General features: G+C 38.7%; 1 protein-coding gene across 2 annotated transcripts in view; it reads right to left on the reverse strand.

Annotated features, from left to right (window-relative positions):
• The window catches only part of Psd3 (pleckstrin and Sec7 domain containing 3), a 500,607-nt gene that overhangs the window by 68,625 nt on the left and 415,910 nt on the right, over window positions 1–16,072 (reverse strand). For both annotated transcript variants that reach the window (XM_005373608.2, XM_005373613.2), the window contains one exon: window positions 3,821–3,891. In XM_005373608.2, the coding sequence (XP_005373665.1) occupies window positions 3,821–3,891 (71 nt within the window). The remainder of the gene's footprint in view (window positions 1–3,820; window positions 3,892–16,072) is intronic.

Genomic DNA, 16,072 nt, shown 5'->3' on the forward strand with positions numbered 1-16,072 from the left:
GAAAAATTCAGTATTCTTTCATGCTGAACACACTGCACAAATTAGGAATTGTCTGACATGATCTTAGATACATACATAGAAAACCTAATGGTTTCACAAAAACCTTTTAGAATTAATAAAAGCAGCAGAGTTGTACAATACAAAATTAACACCCCAAAACCAGTTGCATTTCTATGTAGAAACAATGAACAATCTAAAAAGAAAATTAATAGCCTATATAAGACAGCATTAAAAAGTACAAAAAAATTCCCAAAACTAGAAGAAGGTTACTAGCTAATGACCCTGGTAAACACAAATACACAGATCCTAACCAAAGCAGGATAAACCTAAGCAAGGAGCCAAAAAACTTAAAAATTGAAAAGTATAAAACAATGTTAAAATAAATTAAAGAAGACACAAATGGGAAAACATGCTGTGTTTAGGGATTGGATAACTTAATATTATTTAAAAGGTCTATACTATTCTGTAACAATCTATAGATTCAATACAAACTCTATTAATACTCTAAGGCATTTTTCCAGAAATATAATCCCTAATTTCATACAATATGACAATGTCAAATAGCCAAAAATAACTTAGAAAAAAAAATGTTAGAGGACTCACATTACTAACTATAAAATTTATTTTAAAGTTGAAGTATCAAAAAAAAGTATGGTACTATAGTAAAACACACCAAGGCAGAACAGAGAGCCCCAGAAAATCCCACACATGAATGGTCAAATAAACTTCAACAAGGATATCAGTGATATACAGTGGTTAAGAAACTGTTTACATATATAAAAGAAAGTAGATCTATATATTATGCCAAACACTCACACACACACACACACACACACACACACACACACACACTCAAAATGGGTTAGAAATCTAAATATTGAAGATGTGAAGCCACAAAATTCCTAGAAGAAAATACAAGACAAAAACTTTACAACATTGAGGGTGGCAGTGACTTCCAGAGAGGCCACAGAAAGCACACTGAATAAAATCAAAGAAAGCTGGAACTGTATTAAACTAAAAAGCTTCCAGACAGCAAAGAAGAAATGAACAGTTTTCTGAAATGGTAACCCGGGAAATGGGAGAAAATATTTGCAATATATATGATAAGCAATCAATACTCAAAAACATAAGGAACCACTCAACTTCAACTACAAAAAAAAAAAAAAAAAAAAAAAAAAAGCAACCTATTTGAAAAAGCAAAGAACTGGAACAGAAATTTCTCTAAAGACGTACAAATGACTGAAAGATATTGAAAAAGATGCTCAACATGACTAATTACAAGCAAAATGCAAATGTGGCATTATATATAAATAAATTGTATGCCTATATAAATTGCATAAATAAATAAATAAATTGTACTGTTTCCCACCCCTGGTACAATACCTAACACCAGGAGGAAGGACTAAAAAAGTTACCAAGATTTGATACATATAGCACCAAGATGAATGTAATTATTATGTGTCATGAATATATGCTACTAAAAAAATACCTGACACCTATAACTTAAAGGAGAAAGATTTATTTTGGCTCACTGAGGGTTCAGTCCATGGTTGCCTGGTTCCAAGGCAGAACCATCATAGCAGATGGGCCTGGCAAAGCAAATCAGCTTAGCTAATGGTGGCCAGGAAGCAAAACAAGGGAACAGTTCCTGAGACGGAGGGCACCACGTACAGTGCCCCAAGGTCACACCTCTGTGAACCACCCGGACACACCTGGAAATGTGCTTCACTAATACCTCAGACAGCTCTCCAGCCATACTTATTTCCCTGCAAATGTTCCTATAACCTCTGGAGATTTCAGATTGATAGAAATGTCATTTGTATGTTAATGAGATGACTAGTGGCAGGTGATCCTTGGATGGCCTCAGGACAAAGACTGGTAGCCAGAAAGATCAAATTAGAATTTATCGTCCCAAACCCTAATCCCCAGCCACCTAAGTCACCAACCAGATAATAAATGTCAATGATTTCATCAATCATATTTACATAATGAAGTCTCCATAAAAACCCAGAGGAGAATGGCTCAGAAGAGCATTCAGAGCTGAACAGATGGGGGATCCTGGAGCGAGGTGCACCTGGAGAGGGCATGAAAGCTCTGTGCCCTTCTCCCATATCCTGCCCTGTGTACCTCTTCCATCTGGCATTCATCTGTATCCTTTGTTGGATCATTTCCCATAAATGCATAAATAAGGCTAAAATGTCTCCCTGAATCCTGTGAGCCATTCTGAGAAAGGGAGGATGGGGTCATGGGAACTTCTGATTTACAGCTCATGGGTCAGGAGGACAGGTGCCAATCTACTACTTGTGACTGGCACCTCAAGTGGGTGGCAGTCTCTTGGGACTGCCGCCCAGTCCACGGTATCTGAAACTTTCTCAAGGCAGATGCTATCAGAATTCGGGTGAATTAGAAGACAGCCAGCTGGTGTCTGCTGGAGAATCAGGGATGACAGAAGAATTTGCATTGGGTATGAGAGGACAGAGTGGGAGAAATAGTTTGGATTTTTCATATTTATAATAACAATTCAAAACTACAACTAAATTTCCACTCATAAATGTTAGGGTGGCTATTATAAAGAAACAACGTGTTAATTAGGACCTTAGGAAATTAGACTCTATGTACTGTACTTGAGATGTAAAGTGGTGCAGTGACTTCGGAAAGCAGCATGGAGTTGTACACTAAACGGGAGTGTACAACCCAATAATCCTAAATTTTGGTATTCGTCTAAAATAAATAAGATAAATATTGTATTGTGAAACAATAGCTGCACTCCGTGTTCACTGCAGCAGTACTCACAATAACCAAAGGGGTGGAAGCAACCTAAATTTCCATGGTGAACGAAGGGTTAAAAACTATGGTGCCTACATATAAAGCCATACTATGCATCGTTAGAAACAAAGGCAATTCTGAAAGAATGCTGCAACACGGATGAGCTTTGAGGACCTTATGTGACTCCAGATAAGTCAGTCAAAGGACAAATTTTGCAAGGTTCCTTTTACACTGTTTAGTGTATTTAACATTATCTAAATCAGCGAAACTCATAGAAGCAAAGTAGAATGGTGGTTGCCAGGGGCTGAAGAGGTGGACTTAACTGCTCTTCAGTGGCTGTAGCATTTCACTGAGACAGATATCTGGCGTTTTTGTATGACGTTGTGCTCACACTGAACAGTAGTGTAAAAACACCTTGCATCAGACACCACCAAGGGCAGTGTTGTTACTGCCCGGCTTATCAAGTGCGCTGAAATCGTGCTGGGCTTTTCTTGGAAGCAGGGTTCTCTTTCAGGTCAAGAATCCAGTCAACACGTTACTTTTCTATCTTTACCTACACAGAGCAAGGGAAAGACTATACTTCAAAGAAGCAGAACCTATAACGCGAGCCTCACACATATCTCCGGAGTCCGAGACTATAAAAAAAGGATCCTGGCAGAGAATAGACTCCAGTGATTTGGAATACACCTTCACTCCTAAATACGAACGTTTCAGGAGTAAAAGGACCTTTATGCAGGACTGAAATCAATATAGTTAAATAACATATATAAAGAAGGCTATAACTAATCTAGTTAAATATCCACATTTGAGCCATTTGAGCTCAACTTTATGCTCAAAAGTTCTAAAGGAACATTAGAACACAGCTCATCTATTCCTCTGATCGAGTGTGCATTGTGTACACGTGTGTATCTGAACAAAATATTTCAACAACAGATAAACAGACACGATAAAAGTGAGCAGTCTTGTGGGCGTTTGATGTGAGTTTTTGTGCAGAGTATTTGAGGGGCACTCTCATAAAATTTTGTGAGTTTCATTTTCTATCGTTGTAGTTTACCTTTTGCAAGTAAAGAACTGTTCCCTTCAGGACAGCATAAAAGGTTTTCCATCCTCGCTTTCCTCGTGGAGCTGGAAGAGAAAAAAATGTAAAATTTTATTTGAAAGAAATCAGCATTTTAGAATGAGAAGCTAAAACATAACAGGATGATCGTGTTCCAGCATCCCCATCTTATTAACTATCAAAGTGAATAACGATGAGCTTTATGGTGTGCCAGGCAGTACATTTCCCGTACATTTTCTTATGTGCTCCTCACATACTCTTGCCAGGGAGGTACTATGAATCTCTTCTTTTTATAAAACGGAAGCACAGGGAAATAATTGGCTTGTAGTCACATAACTAGGAAGAGAAAAATCTGGAAATGGAACCCAGGTAGTATGGCTGTATCCTCTGCCTTCCAGTAGAGATGACTTTAAAAAGCCAGATTGGAGCTTAAAAATTAGATTATAAACAGACCATTCATCCTCTCTTGGCATTTCTCTCACCCCCCACTGGATTATAGCCTTAACTGTTGTCACTCCTATTCCTATCACAACCTGTGCAGATCTTTGCTGTAGCTCTTGCTGCAATCCAATTTTTTTTTTTTTTGTCTAAACTTCTTTCATTACCCTTTGCATGGCTTGAGAGCAGGTATTTGTCTTTGGAATCCAGAGAACCTAAAGCAAGGCAGACATTAGGCACCATTGCAGACATTCTCCAAATTAATTTTTTTAGAAGCTTCCATGCTTTCTTGTTTATTTTTTGGAGTACAAAGAAGAATATTTCTACCTACTTAATGAAATTGGCCTAGCAAAAGTATACATTAGCAAAACAGTTTTCTGTTGAGTCTTAATGCTAACAGAATTAAAATCTGTAGCTAGATAATGTTATCACCTAAATGTCATTTTTCTAAACATCTCAGTCCAAATACATAGGGAAGACCATTTGTTTATATTCTTTCTCAAATATTTTACTGTCTTTGGGACATCTGACTTAGATACCTTATTCACTTAGGAAGTATATTATTAAATTAAGCAAACCACTTAAATCTCATTTGACTGAACATTCAGAATTCTTAGGCTGGAAGCGCTGTGACTGTCCACCTACAGAACTCCAGTGCTCTGCCAGCACCACACTGAGACATCCACCTGGCAAGAAAGGCCTCACAGCATCCGCTCTGCAGGTTTCCAGGGGAAATTAAAAAATACCACCCCTTCTGTTTCCACTAGGGGAGGTTTACAAGTGTGTACTCAAAAATATGTGATCAAAATAATCATACTGCAATCTTCTCCTTAAAGAAGACCAGAGACTGATATAAAAGAGAACCACAGATCCAACATAAAATATTTACTACACTGTTCAACAGATGACAAATTCTGACACTACTTGGGTGAGAACTCAGCACACAGAAGTGACCGGGAGCCATCAGAGAGCAGGGTCAGAGGCACAAGTTCTGGTGGAGGTGGCAGAGGAAAGCAAACTGGTTGGTTTCGAGCCCCTTGGAGACCTCAGCTTGCTGTGCACGGGTCCTCCCTCACCCAACCCTGCCTTGGAAACTGCTGCCCAGGTATTCCCTATCTCAGGGAGTAACTCTCTGCTGTATTTGAAAATACCCATCATTTGCACAATTTAAGACAAAGCACTGGCTAAACGGTAGAAGGAACTTAGGAGAAAACCTTTCATTTAGATATTATTTTTTGATAGGATTAAAGGTTCCAGGCAATTAAAGGTTTCTTTGAAGCTCTACAGTTAGTTTAGTAGGCTCTTGAGATCTCTTCAGTTCAAAACATACAAATCTATCTTTCAGCTTTCAAAGTAAAATCTGTCTATGGATCCGTGTAAATGATTCTTGTTATTAGCATACAAAATCTCCTAGAAACAGATTCCACAGAGCTCTCCAGGTGAGATGTGATCTTCAGCATCCCTCCTGAGTTACTAATGCTAAGTCACTCTCTGCCGCACCATTACTAACCCATCTTTCCATAACAGTAGGATTTAGTCTATGTCAGTTAGTTTAGTTGTTTAAGACACAGTGAAGCAATACATACCCTGCTCAACAAGGCAACTTAGAAGCAAATGCTAGTCAATGTACTTCTAGTGTGCTATAAAAACAGTGCTTGAGTGAATGACATGTGCCAGTCCACCTAACTCACATCATGATCCTAAGAGCGAGGAACTGTTATTACTTCCAAAACCAGGCAAATGTAAAAAAGTGGAATTCAGGGAAAAGGGGGACATTGTGGGAGGCTGACAGGGCACTCTAGTGGCACAGCTAGCTCTTGGGACTCTAAAACCCCCACCCCACATGTGGAGCACAAAGAGTTGATGTCAGGAGGGAAGAGCACTAGTCCTTGTGTGGGCTGTGGAATATGAGCAGAAACTAAGGACACAGCCTATGTGCTGTGAAGTACATGACAGAGGGTAAACAACTGTCACCACAGCTGTGTAATGAACACAGTGAGAGGAACGAGGGAAAGAATTACCAATCTAAAACTCCATGTTTCTGACCAAAAGGAGAGGCATGGTAGGGAGTTGGTATACAGATGTATTTTAACAAATACCCAGCTATCTACTAGGAGAAGGGGTGTTTACCAGACTTAATTCAAAGATACCGTCTGTATGTCTGGATCACGCTTTCCTACCAGTTCATTATGTCAAGTCCAAAGATACTCAATTGCTTTCCTTCCCGAAAATACAAGGGCCTTGTAGTGTGTTCATTCTGATCATCTGCCATCATCATTATATGAGAACAATGTCTATTAATCTAGCTTAGAAAAACTACTGAAATAGACATCATTTCTTAAAAAAAAATGCTACTTTTCCATTTAAGATTTACCCTCTTGATTACTTTACTTATTACATCTTTCCATACTTCAGATTTTTCTTCAGATGTCCCCTTAAATTGCTTCTTGAAGTCTATCCTTACAAGTTTCTTTTTTTGTTTGTTTGGTTTTTTTCCGGTACCAGGAATCAAACTCACGACTTTGTGCTTGCCAGGCAGGCGCTGTGCCGCTGAACTAAATCCCCAGCCCACAAGTTTCTTTCAGTCAAAATCTTTCAGTGGTGATGGAAGAGGCACTTTAGCTATTTAACTCATAAAAAGACAGCTAGTAAGGGACAGAACCTAAGCTAGAATCCGCTGGTCAGTACTACAAAGAAAATAACATGCACACTGGGTTAACTCAAGCTATGTGTACTGCTAGGCTCAGGAATATAAAAGCAAACATGTATAATAAAATAAAAATTAAAAAGCAAACACTGGAAAATAATAAGAGTTAGAACTCTGATCTGGAAAGGACTTCCTTAAGACAATGGAATGCATAGAGTAAAATGTAACCGGTTTTCTTTGAACTCTGCATTAGAAAGCCTAAGCCTAATGGGTTATTTTAAACCCAAGGGGACACCTATGATAGATGACCGCTGGCCACTGAACAAATTCTCACACTCTACTTACCCCCAGAAGACCTAGTCCAGGAGCTCAAATGACACCCCACTCTCTCAGGGATTCCTCCAGACCACCCTCCCAGAGCTTGCTTTCTTCTTATACTTCCAATAAACACGTCCCCTTGAACTCCTTCCCTTCTCCCCAAGATTTCATTTTTCAACTCCACGAGGCACTGGACCCAGTTTCTGGGGGTGTCAGCTGTTTCAATAGCTTTGTTTTCTACTTTTGTTTATAAAAAAATGATCTTCATTTCACAAAAATAGTCTAGATAAATAAATCAATAGTCTAGACTGACAGTTACTTTTTCTTATGAAGATACCATTTCACTTTCTTGACAATGCAGGCATGTCTATCCTGAAGCTAAAAGGTATGTCAAAACAGGAGATTCTTTTAGCTTAACATGTGGCTTTTCTTTGTGCTGTCTGTGTTTTGTTTCAGACAACTTGAAACCATTGCAGTTTTGAATACTGTCTTATTGACTCCATTGTCTCTGCTACCTTAACATTCCAACACTCTATTCTGATTTCTTCCTTCCGTGTCTGTCTTCACTACCTCTTCATATTTTCCCCTTTTGTCCTTTGGTGCGCAAGGCTGTGCAGTTTTATCTCATGTACTGTTTGGTCCCCCAAACCCAGAAATGCCTTGTTGGGTTAGAGTCCCCGACTGAGCTTACCTCCCTGGATTTGTACACTCATGCTTTACTCCTGGCCTCCCCACACTTGCCTTTGATAGTCATGGATTCAACCAGTTATTCAAGTGGTGTTTAAAAATATCTTCTCTGTCGCTTTTACTGCTTCATAACGGGAGAGTTCAGAATCTATAGGACATCTCATTGTGAAGAATAGACTCTCTGGATCTTTTTTTCTAAGAATTTATTTTAAGAACTTAATCTAGAGAGAATTCATTCAGATCAGGACACAGGAGACACTGGGGCTGAGGACAGGGAGAAACATGAGCAAGAGGAAAAGGCTACAGCAATAGCCCAGATTGGGAAAAGGGGCCAAACTCAGATAGACATGTACAACAGATTATGATAAAGAACCAGAAGGAGAGAGGAAAGGTAGTAAATCTGAACATCTAGACTGCAATGCTGCATCCATTGGGCTAGCACTATACTCATATAATGTACGATACAAAAAAAAAAATCCTCGGGTAGGTATTGCCCTGATTTCATGTTAACATCTCCATAATTAATTACATTAGAAGTCCTCAAAGGTAAGCCGCCAAGGAGGCTGTCGACTAAAGATCTCAAAGCTCTCACAGAAGGCAGTTGAGCTCTCAGGTGGCAGTCCTTTGCAACGCTCAGATCTGTTGATCCTGTGAGGTGAACAATATGGCCGGAAAGTAGACGGTGAGGCAAGAAGGAAATACAAATCTGGGACTTCCTCTGATCTGTTAATGCTAGGGCTGCATTGCTCATGGCTCACGGCTACAAGTCTCAGAAGAGAGGTATAACACTGCGTCTGTGCTCTGTGGTGTTGTCAGCCTAGTATTTCTGGAGAATGATAATAAACTTAATGACTTCAATAATTATAGGACTAGTAATAGCCCTACTCAACGTTTACTGAGCACATACTGCTTAAGTTCCAAGATTTGACATGTACAAATTAAGGCCCATAGTCACAATCTTCCTTTATACATGTGAATCTGAGATTCCACAAAGCATGCAGTACTTGGTTTCCCACAGCGCTAGGCACTTGCACTATGGTTTGTATACAGGAATGGCCTCTTCAAGCACTCAGGAAATAGTGTCTTGGGTAATTCTGAGATCCTGAGGTGAGCAAATTATTTAAGTCTGATCTTGCAGAGACAATGACCTATCAGGAAAAACATCATCCTAATCAGATTGAAGGGAGATTTACGGTAAACAGTCTGCACAGCTGTACCAGTATGCCCTCCCCGGGTCTCAGTACTACTTTGGGAACTGCTTCCTGTCCACTGTGGATTTAAAATAAAAATGAAAAAAGGCAAGAAGCCTCTGAGATTGTTATTCTGCATCACATACAGACACAGACGCACTCAGAGAAAAGACATTTCTGCAAAAGAAAAACTGGTAGTTGCTCCAAACCTGAGTGATACTGGAACCAGCATTGATTCTTCAATACTTCAAGCAAGTTATTTCCTCATCTTTATTACACATTGGAAGGAATCCTTTTGGACATATAAAGTAGTGTGAATAATTTAGTGCTGTTCTTCATCAAAGAGTGAAATGCATAGCTGGGAGTGAAAGAATAGGCTGTCACCTGCTTTCAAAAACAGGACGATATAAAATATCCCTCAGCAATACAATACTCAGTAATGGATATAAGCCAAAAAAAGTTGTTTTTTTAAGCCCCTGAAGCAATTCCCTTTTTACAAAGTTTATACTTACATGTCATACTTCCCAGTTTTCATTTTTCTCCAGCTGAACTGGGAAAGGACTATATTAAAGATCTTAATGCTGCAATTTTTCTATTTTTATTCAAAGGGAAGTCTACTTTTTCCTACATCAAAATTTTGCCCTATTTTTGACCAATCCTTATTTTGCATTCCCTAATCATCTATTCTTTCCTTTTCTTCAAGTTTAGTATCAGAAATACGTAATATTCAAAGATATAGTTTGTATATTGCCCTTTTTTTTTTATGTAGTACTCCACCAACCTGTCTTTTTATTTGTTGTCTTAAAAACTTTCTCCCACTATCCCATGTGAAATAATAAAAACACTTCATTTTCCCTCACACAGAGGTCAGGAAGTCACATCCACATTAAGGAGGAGGAATTTTCTCTTAGAACCTAAAGAAGAATCACAGCCTAACGGCTAAAACTAAAGTCTCCGCCAGGCCAAGAAACAGGAAATACGGGCTGAGATGGTGCAAAATATTTTCAATTGGTTTAGGTTCATGAAGAATGTTTTTCAAAATATACTACCTCTCAACTTGCTGAACTTGGAAACAATGATGAAGTCAGCCAAAGTTCTTCTATACTAATGAATGAAGACATCTCTACATTAGATCCAAGGGCATACAATATTTGATCAGTTGCTTTATTTCCCTAGTAATGATATCTGAAAACTAGGCAAAATTCTCAAAGTATCTCTCCTGAAGAATGGAGAACCAGACTCTCAGGAAGAAGCGACATTGTACATCATGGAAGCAGGTGACAACTCAGGCAGGGGACAATCTTTTGCAATATATTTGCAAAGAGTTTAAGTGAATTCTATTCTCACAAATTATTCAGTGAAGCTAAAAGTAACCCCCAGCTTCCTTTTACTAAATAACCTCAGGCACCAAAAGAAATACTATACTAACTAATCTTAATTAATAGAATAGAGCTCAGGCACTTTCAGATTGCTGTTTGTACCACTGGAGTCCAAGCTAAGCGTACCAGGTTACCAGTGGGAGATGAATCACACAATGCCATGTAAGCAATTGATAGTACTAATTATTCCTGCTTCTGCAACAGGGCGGTAGAAATAAAATAGTACTGCCACGGTGGCATATTTCTAAATCATTTATCCTTGAAACACAAGGCAATTTACATATTTTTAAAAATTAAATTAATCTTTACAATATTTCTCTTGAAGATATGGATGTTTGCCATATAGCTCTATACCTCTTAAGAAGCAATCGGAACTTTAACCCTAAAGTGATCTTCCTGTAATGGCAGAAAATATTTTGAACTGGGAGCCAGGTACTTTGGGATTTTATTTATACCCTAACATTATTTCTCTGATTTTAGATGTTACCTAACATTCTATTTACAAATCTATAATGTGAATTTGTTATAATGTACCATTACTTTATTTATGTTGTTCAGGTATTCTGGACATATAAGTAAGATTAGGACACATACCATACCCCAGAAGAGTTCAAGTATGGAGATGTTACTTTAGCAGTGAAATGAAGCATGATAAGCTGTATAAATCAAATAGCAGCATGGCACTAGCCCAAGATAATCATAGTAGAATTTAAAGACATAAAGTGAGGAGGATATTATGTAAGAATTTAGCTTTAAACAGAGCTTTGAGGGATTAAAAAGAAGCTAACAGGTTTTTCTTTTGATCCTTCCTTGTCCCTATGAATCTCTAGTCAGTAAATAGAAATGTAGATTCTAATTATGAAAGCTGTGGAATGTTACAAAGTATCACTACCATTTATCAAGATCTCCTTTGACACAAGTTAACACAGTATTGCTTTTTTTTAAGTTTTAAGGGGAAATATCTTGGAGCTAGAGAACCTGATTTGAAACACTGGTTTCACTGTGGGGACTTAGGGCAAGTCATGTAGCCAACTCTACTTCCTTCCTCTGGAAAATGGGAATACAATACCTACACTTCATAAAGTTAAACTAAAAAATCAGATGAGTTAATATGTATGGAGTCTTTAGAAGATTTTTTTTTTAAATTAAGCATACTGTCTGCTAAAGATAGCACCTCCAATTTTCACTTTGCTAAATTGCAAGGAATTTTTTTCAGTACTTCAAGTATTTAGAATTCTTTTTCTCTGTGAAAATCAACATTTTGAGGCCTCCCCCTGTACATTAGTGACACATTTTAATAGGAAGCGGTGCTCGGCATACAAAGCCATAGTTCAATGAGTGGGTGGTGAAAAGTAGCACACTAAACAACAAATTTATCGCTTCCACGTAACCCTAAAGCCTGTGATGATAATGGAGATATCAAACATGAATGCAAGCAAAAGGAGCAGTATGCCAAGGGAGAAAAGATGCTGGAAAATACTCTACTTAAGAAATAAACTACAAAGATACTCAAATCTAACTTACAGAAATGTCTTTCCCCACCTGGCTAGGAAATAATTCACCAGTCGTCACTACTGGAAGCAAAGAAAGGATTTAAATGGATGGTCCTGGGACTAGAAAAGAAAGCAGACTGTAAGAAGAGTGTGTATCATTTGCACAGGGTTACAGGAGAAATGAGTACGAAGCAACATAACTGTGACTGTTAATACCACATTTTTCCCCCGGAAAAATGGAAACATGACAGCCACAGAAAATTTTTCAAATCTTGTTTTACAAACACTCACATGATCTCATCTCTTTCTAGACCATTCCTTTTTCGGATACCATCATGACTCGCTGGCATCTTCACTTCAATCAGACCTGGTTTAATGTCAGCGCCTCCCAGTGTGTCCTCTACTACCCCCTGCCGCACAGTACTGCGTACGTCTTTCACTCTCCCCAACTCCTAGCTCTGTTCTTTTTCACTCAGCCCTTTCAGTTCATTTATTTGTATTTAAGATTTATTCTGAGACAAGTTCCCACAAAATTGATAAACTGCCCAGACTGGGCTCAAACTTGCAGTCCTTCTTCCCCAGGCTTCCAGAGTACTTGGATTAAAGGCGGAAGCCACCAGAATTGACTGTTTTGAATAAACCCTTCGGTAAACTGAGCATAGCAAAATGTCACTCAAGTTCACAGAGTTCATTTATATGAAAGTGATGAACACTGAGAATCCAAGAAAATCAAGCACATCGATAATGTTTTTCATAATTTCTAGAACAATTTACAGAGTGCTTTATAAAACTTACAAAAGGCAAAGTGCTGAAATAAAATGACAGGTTAAATCCCGCAGTCTGAGAAGTGCTGAATCAGACAAGCAGGCTTATCCAGAGATACCAAATCAGGTCTCCTGTACAAGCACCCTCTGACCTAAGGAAGGACAGAGTCAAAGATCCTGCTGAGAGTGCACTTCTACAAATAGCAATTCAAATATGCCCCTGTAATTGTAAAACAGCCCAGGGCTCAACAGCACCTTTAAAATGCCCCTGGGCACAAGCTGCTGCAGGTCAATAAAAAGAATTCACAGTGGATGAGCAGTCCCAGACAGAATCTGTTCTCCAGAGAACGTGATGGCAGCCTGACTGCTTCCTAAACCCAAGAGCTCCAGAGACTTCTGGCTCCTCCTTCTGAGATGGAGTTCCTGATCTATGCCTGCTACAGGGCTAGGTCTGTACCTTACTGCTTACACATGAGCGCCAAAAACCAGACTTCACAAGTGATGCCACTGTATGTTCAATTCAGCTTTTCCCAACAGGCCAAACATCTGCCATTTATCTAATCTTCAATGGTCTCAGGTGTTTCCCATCTGCAGATAAAAGGCCTGAGCTTCTGGCTATACCCCAGAAGCACCAGGGACATCAGCGTTTGTGAAGGATACTAAGTACTACTAAAACACCACCAGGGTCAACTCATCCAGCCATTTCTTTTTTTTTTTTTTTTTTTTTTTTAAAGATAAAAGGAGGCCATTTCTATCCCCCATTTGTTAACTGCAAATGGTGCTGTCTGCCCTCTGTATCCTGGGGTCCACTTCTGCAAATTCACCCAACTGCAGATATTTACAAATGATTTTTTAAAGCATGTTCCAAAAACAAAACTTAAATTTGCTATGCACTGAGCGCTAGGCTGGGTGAATCCCTGCGAAGGAACTGGTGCTCAGGCACGCTCTGCAGGAGCCTCCAGTCATTTCCTAGAAGGTAGTTGCTCCTTGTTCCGGCATTGTTTGGCTGGGATCTCATTTCTGTACTGTGTAGTTAGGCTTGGCATGGGTTGCACCTGTATTGAAAATGTAGGGAGGCATTTTTTTTCCCTGAGAAATATAGTATAACAGCTGTTTACACAGCACTTGTCTTCTATTAGGCAGTATAAATAATGTACAGATGATTTAAGGTATATGGGAATAGGCTCAAAGATTCTATGCAAAGACTGCATTCGTCTGTTGGCAGTTCCAGAACCAATCTCTTGCAGATACAGAATATAAATGTATTATAACAGCTATTAATAGCATATTAAAAAGACAAAATACACACAATCTTACCATAGGCATTTTTTGATTGATAACTATAGTAAGAGAAATGTTACACTTTCCCTCATGTATCATTATTTTGTGAATGTTACATTTTTAGACTTAATTATATTTAATTATGACTTTAAAACATTCCCTTGCATTAATATTATGTTTTACTAAGAAATATGTCAAATTACATACAATACTAATTTTTTCCTTGATAACACATTATATTGTCTAGCATCACTCTTAAAAATAAAACCATACTTTAAAAATATTTTAATTACATATATCACTTTTGAAAAGATGACATTGTGCTATCATAGTTTACTTTATGCACATTTTACTGTGTATTGAGGTATTTCCAAGATGATGATATTCTTTTTTTTTTTTTTGAGACAGGGTCTCACTATGTAGTTCTGGCTGGCCTCAAACTCATGAAGATCCTCCTGCCTCAGCCTCCTAAATACTGAGATTACAGGCGTGCACCACCAAACCCAGCACAGTGAGGATATTCTGTAGATGAAATAACCAGACTCCTCTGCAGCCGGCACCATGCTAAGTATAATGACAAGCATTAGATTGTCTGCTCAAGGACCTTGTATTATTGCTCAAACCACTTCATTATCCTACCCTTCTCCCAACAACCACAAAGTGGAAAGGGGAGGGAAAGCTTGAGCCTCCCTTTAAAATAATTGCTTTGCTTTGCCTCCTGTTAAGGAGCCTTCCGCACTGTACGTTCACTTCTTCAGACTATGTGTATCCATGATTTCTGCAGCCACAGATCTCATGGACTTCTTGTTGCCATTCGCTGCTCAGCTCTCAGCTGACTGTTGCCGCCCATCTTCCCCACCAAGAGCACGGCTGGCACACAGATGGTGCTCAAAATATGGTTTGAAATGAATCAATGCCTTATCCAGTTTCAAAACTCGAATTCTTAAACCAGTACTGCGTGTTGACAACATTTTTGTATGTCTTTTTTTTTTTATCATGGGGATTAATTCCTTTAGGAAGCTAGTAGAGCCCTCCCTTACCTATGCTTTCAATTTCCATGGTGTCGATTACCTGTGATCAACAGCAGTCTGAAAGTATTAAATGGAAAATTCCAGAAATGAGCAATTCATAACTTTTGAACTGCATGCTACACTGAATAGTGTGATGTAATCTCAAGCCATCCTGCCCCATCCAGGCCAGGAAGTGAATCATCCCTTTGTCCAGTTATCCATGCTGTGCACACAGTGCCTCAGCGGCCCTATCCCAGTTCCTATTTTATCTCGGAATTGTGGTACCTTGTTGCTGTGTTCAAGTAATCCTTACGCTACTTAGTAACAGCTCCTAAGCACAATTGTAGTCATGAACTTGCTTAAGAGAAACCATAATGTGCTCCTTTAGAAAGAAGAGAAAAAGTTTATGGAAAGAAAAATAAAGAACAATATGCTAAAGTTGCTAAGATCTATAGTAAGAATGAATTTTGCATCTACAAAACTGTAAAGGAAAAAGCAATCCATGCTAATTTTGCTGCTGCTCCTCAAACTGCAAAATGACAGCCAGACTGGGTGACAAATGCTTAGTTAAGACAGAAAAGGGCATTAATTTTAGGACTGAGTACTGTCCACAATTTCAGGCACCCTCTGAAGATCTTGACACATACTGTGTGTGGATAAGGAGGACAACTGTACAGTATTATTATTAATGTTTTAGTGATGGAGATTGAGCCCCGGGGCCTCATGCCTACTGTGCTTGTGCTCTACCACTGAGCTACATCCCTGGGTCCTGTGCTTTATTTTTAACTCCAAACTTTCATCAGATAATTGAAGAAACTGATAGCTTGCATTGAATGGTCACAGTTGAGTTACACAACTTATTTTCTTCTTTCTCTTCCATGTTAACTAAACCTGAAAGGTAAACAGAACAAGGCGACAGCAAAAATAGAATCACTTCTAAAATATCAGACACAGTGAACGCTGCGCATACTTCTTTCAGAAAGAAATACGTCAGAGATTCTGCACACAGACTTTTTTGGTGCTAAAAGATTGGCAGTTTATA

Source organism: Chinchilla lanigera, unplaced genomic scaffold (genome assembly GCF_000276665.1).
Source record: "Chinchilla lanigera isolate Chin_1 unplaced genomic scaffold, ChiLan1.0 scaffold00002, whole genome shotgun sequence".
NCBI classification, from domain to species: Eukaryota; Metazoa; Chordata; class Mammalia; order Rodentia; family Chinchillidae; genus Chinchilla; species Chinchilla lanigera.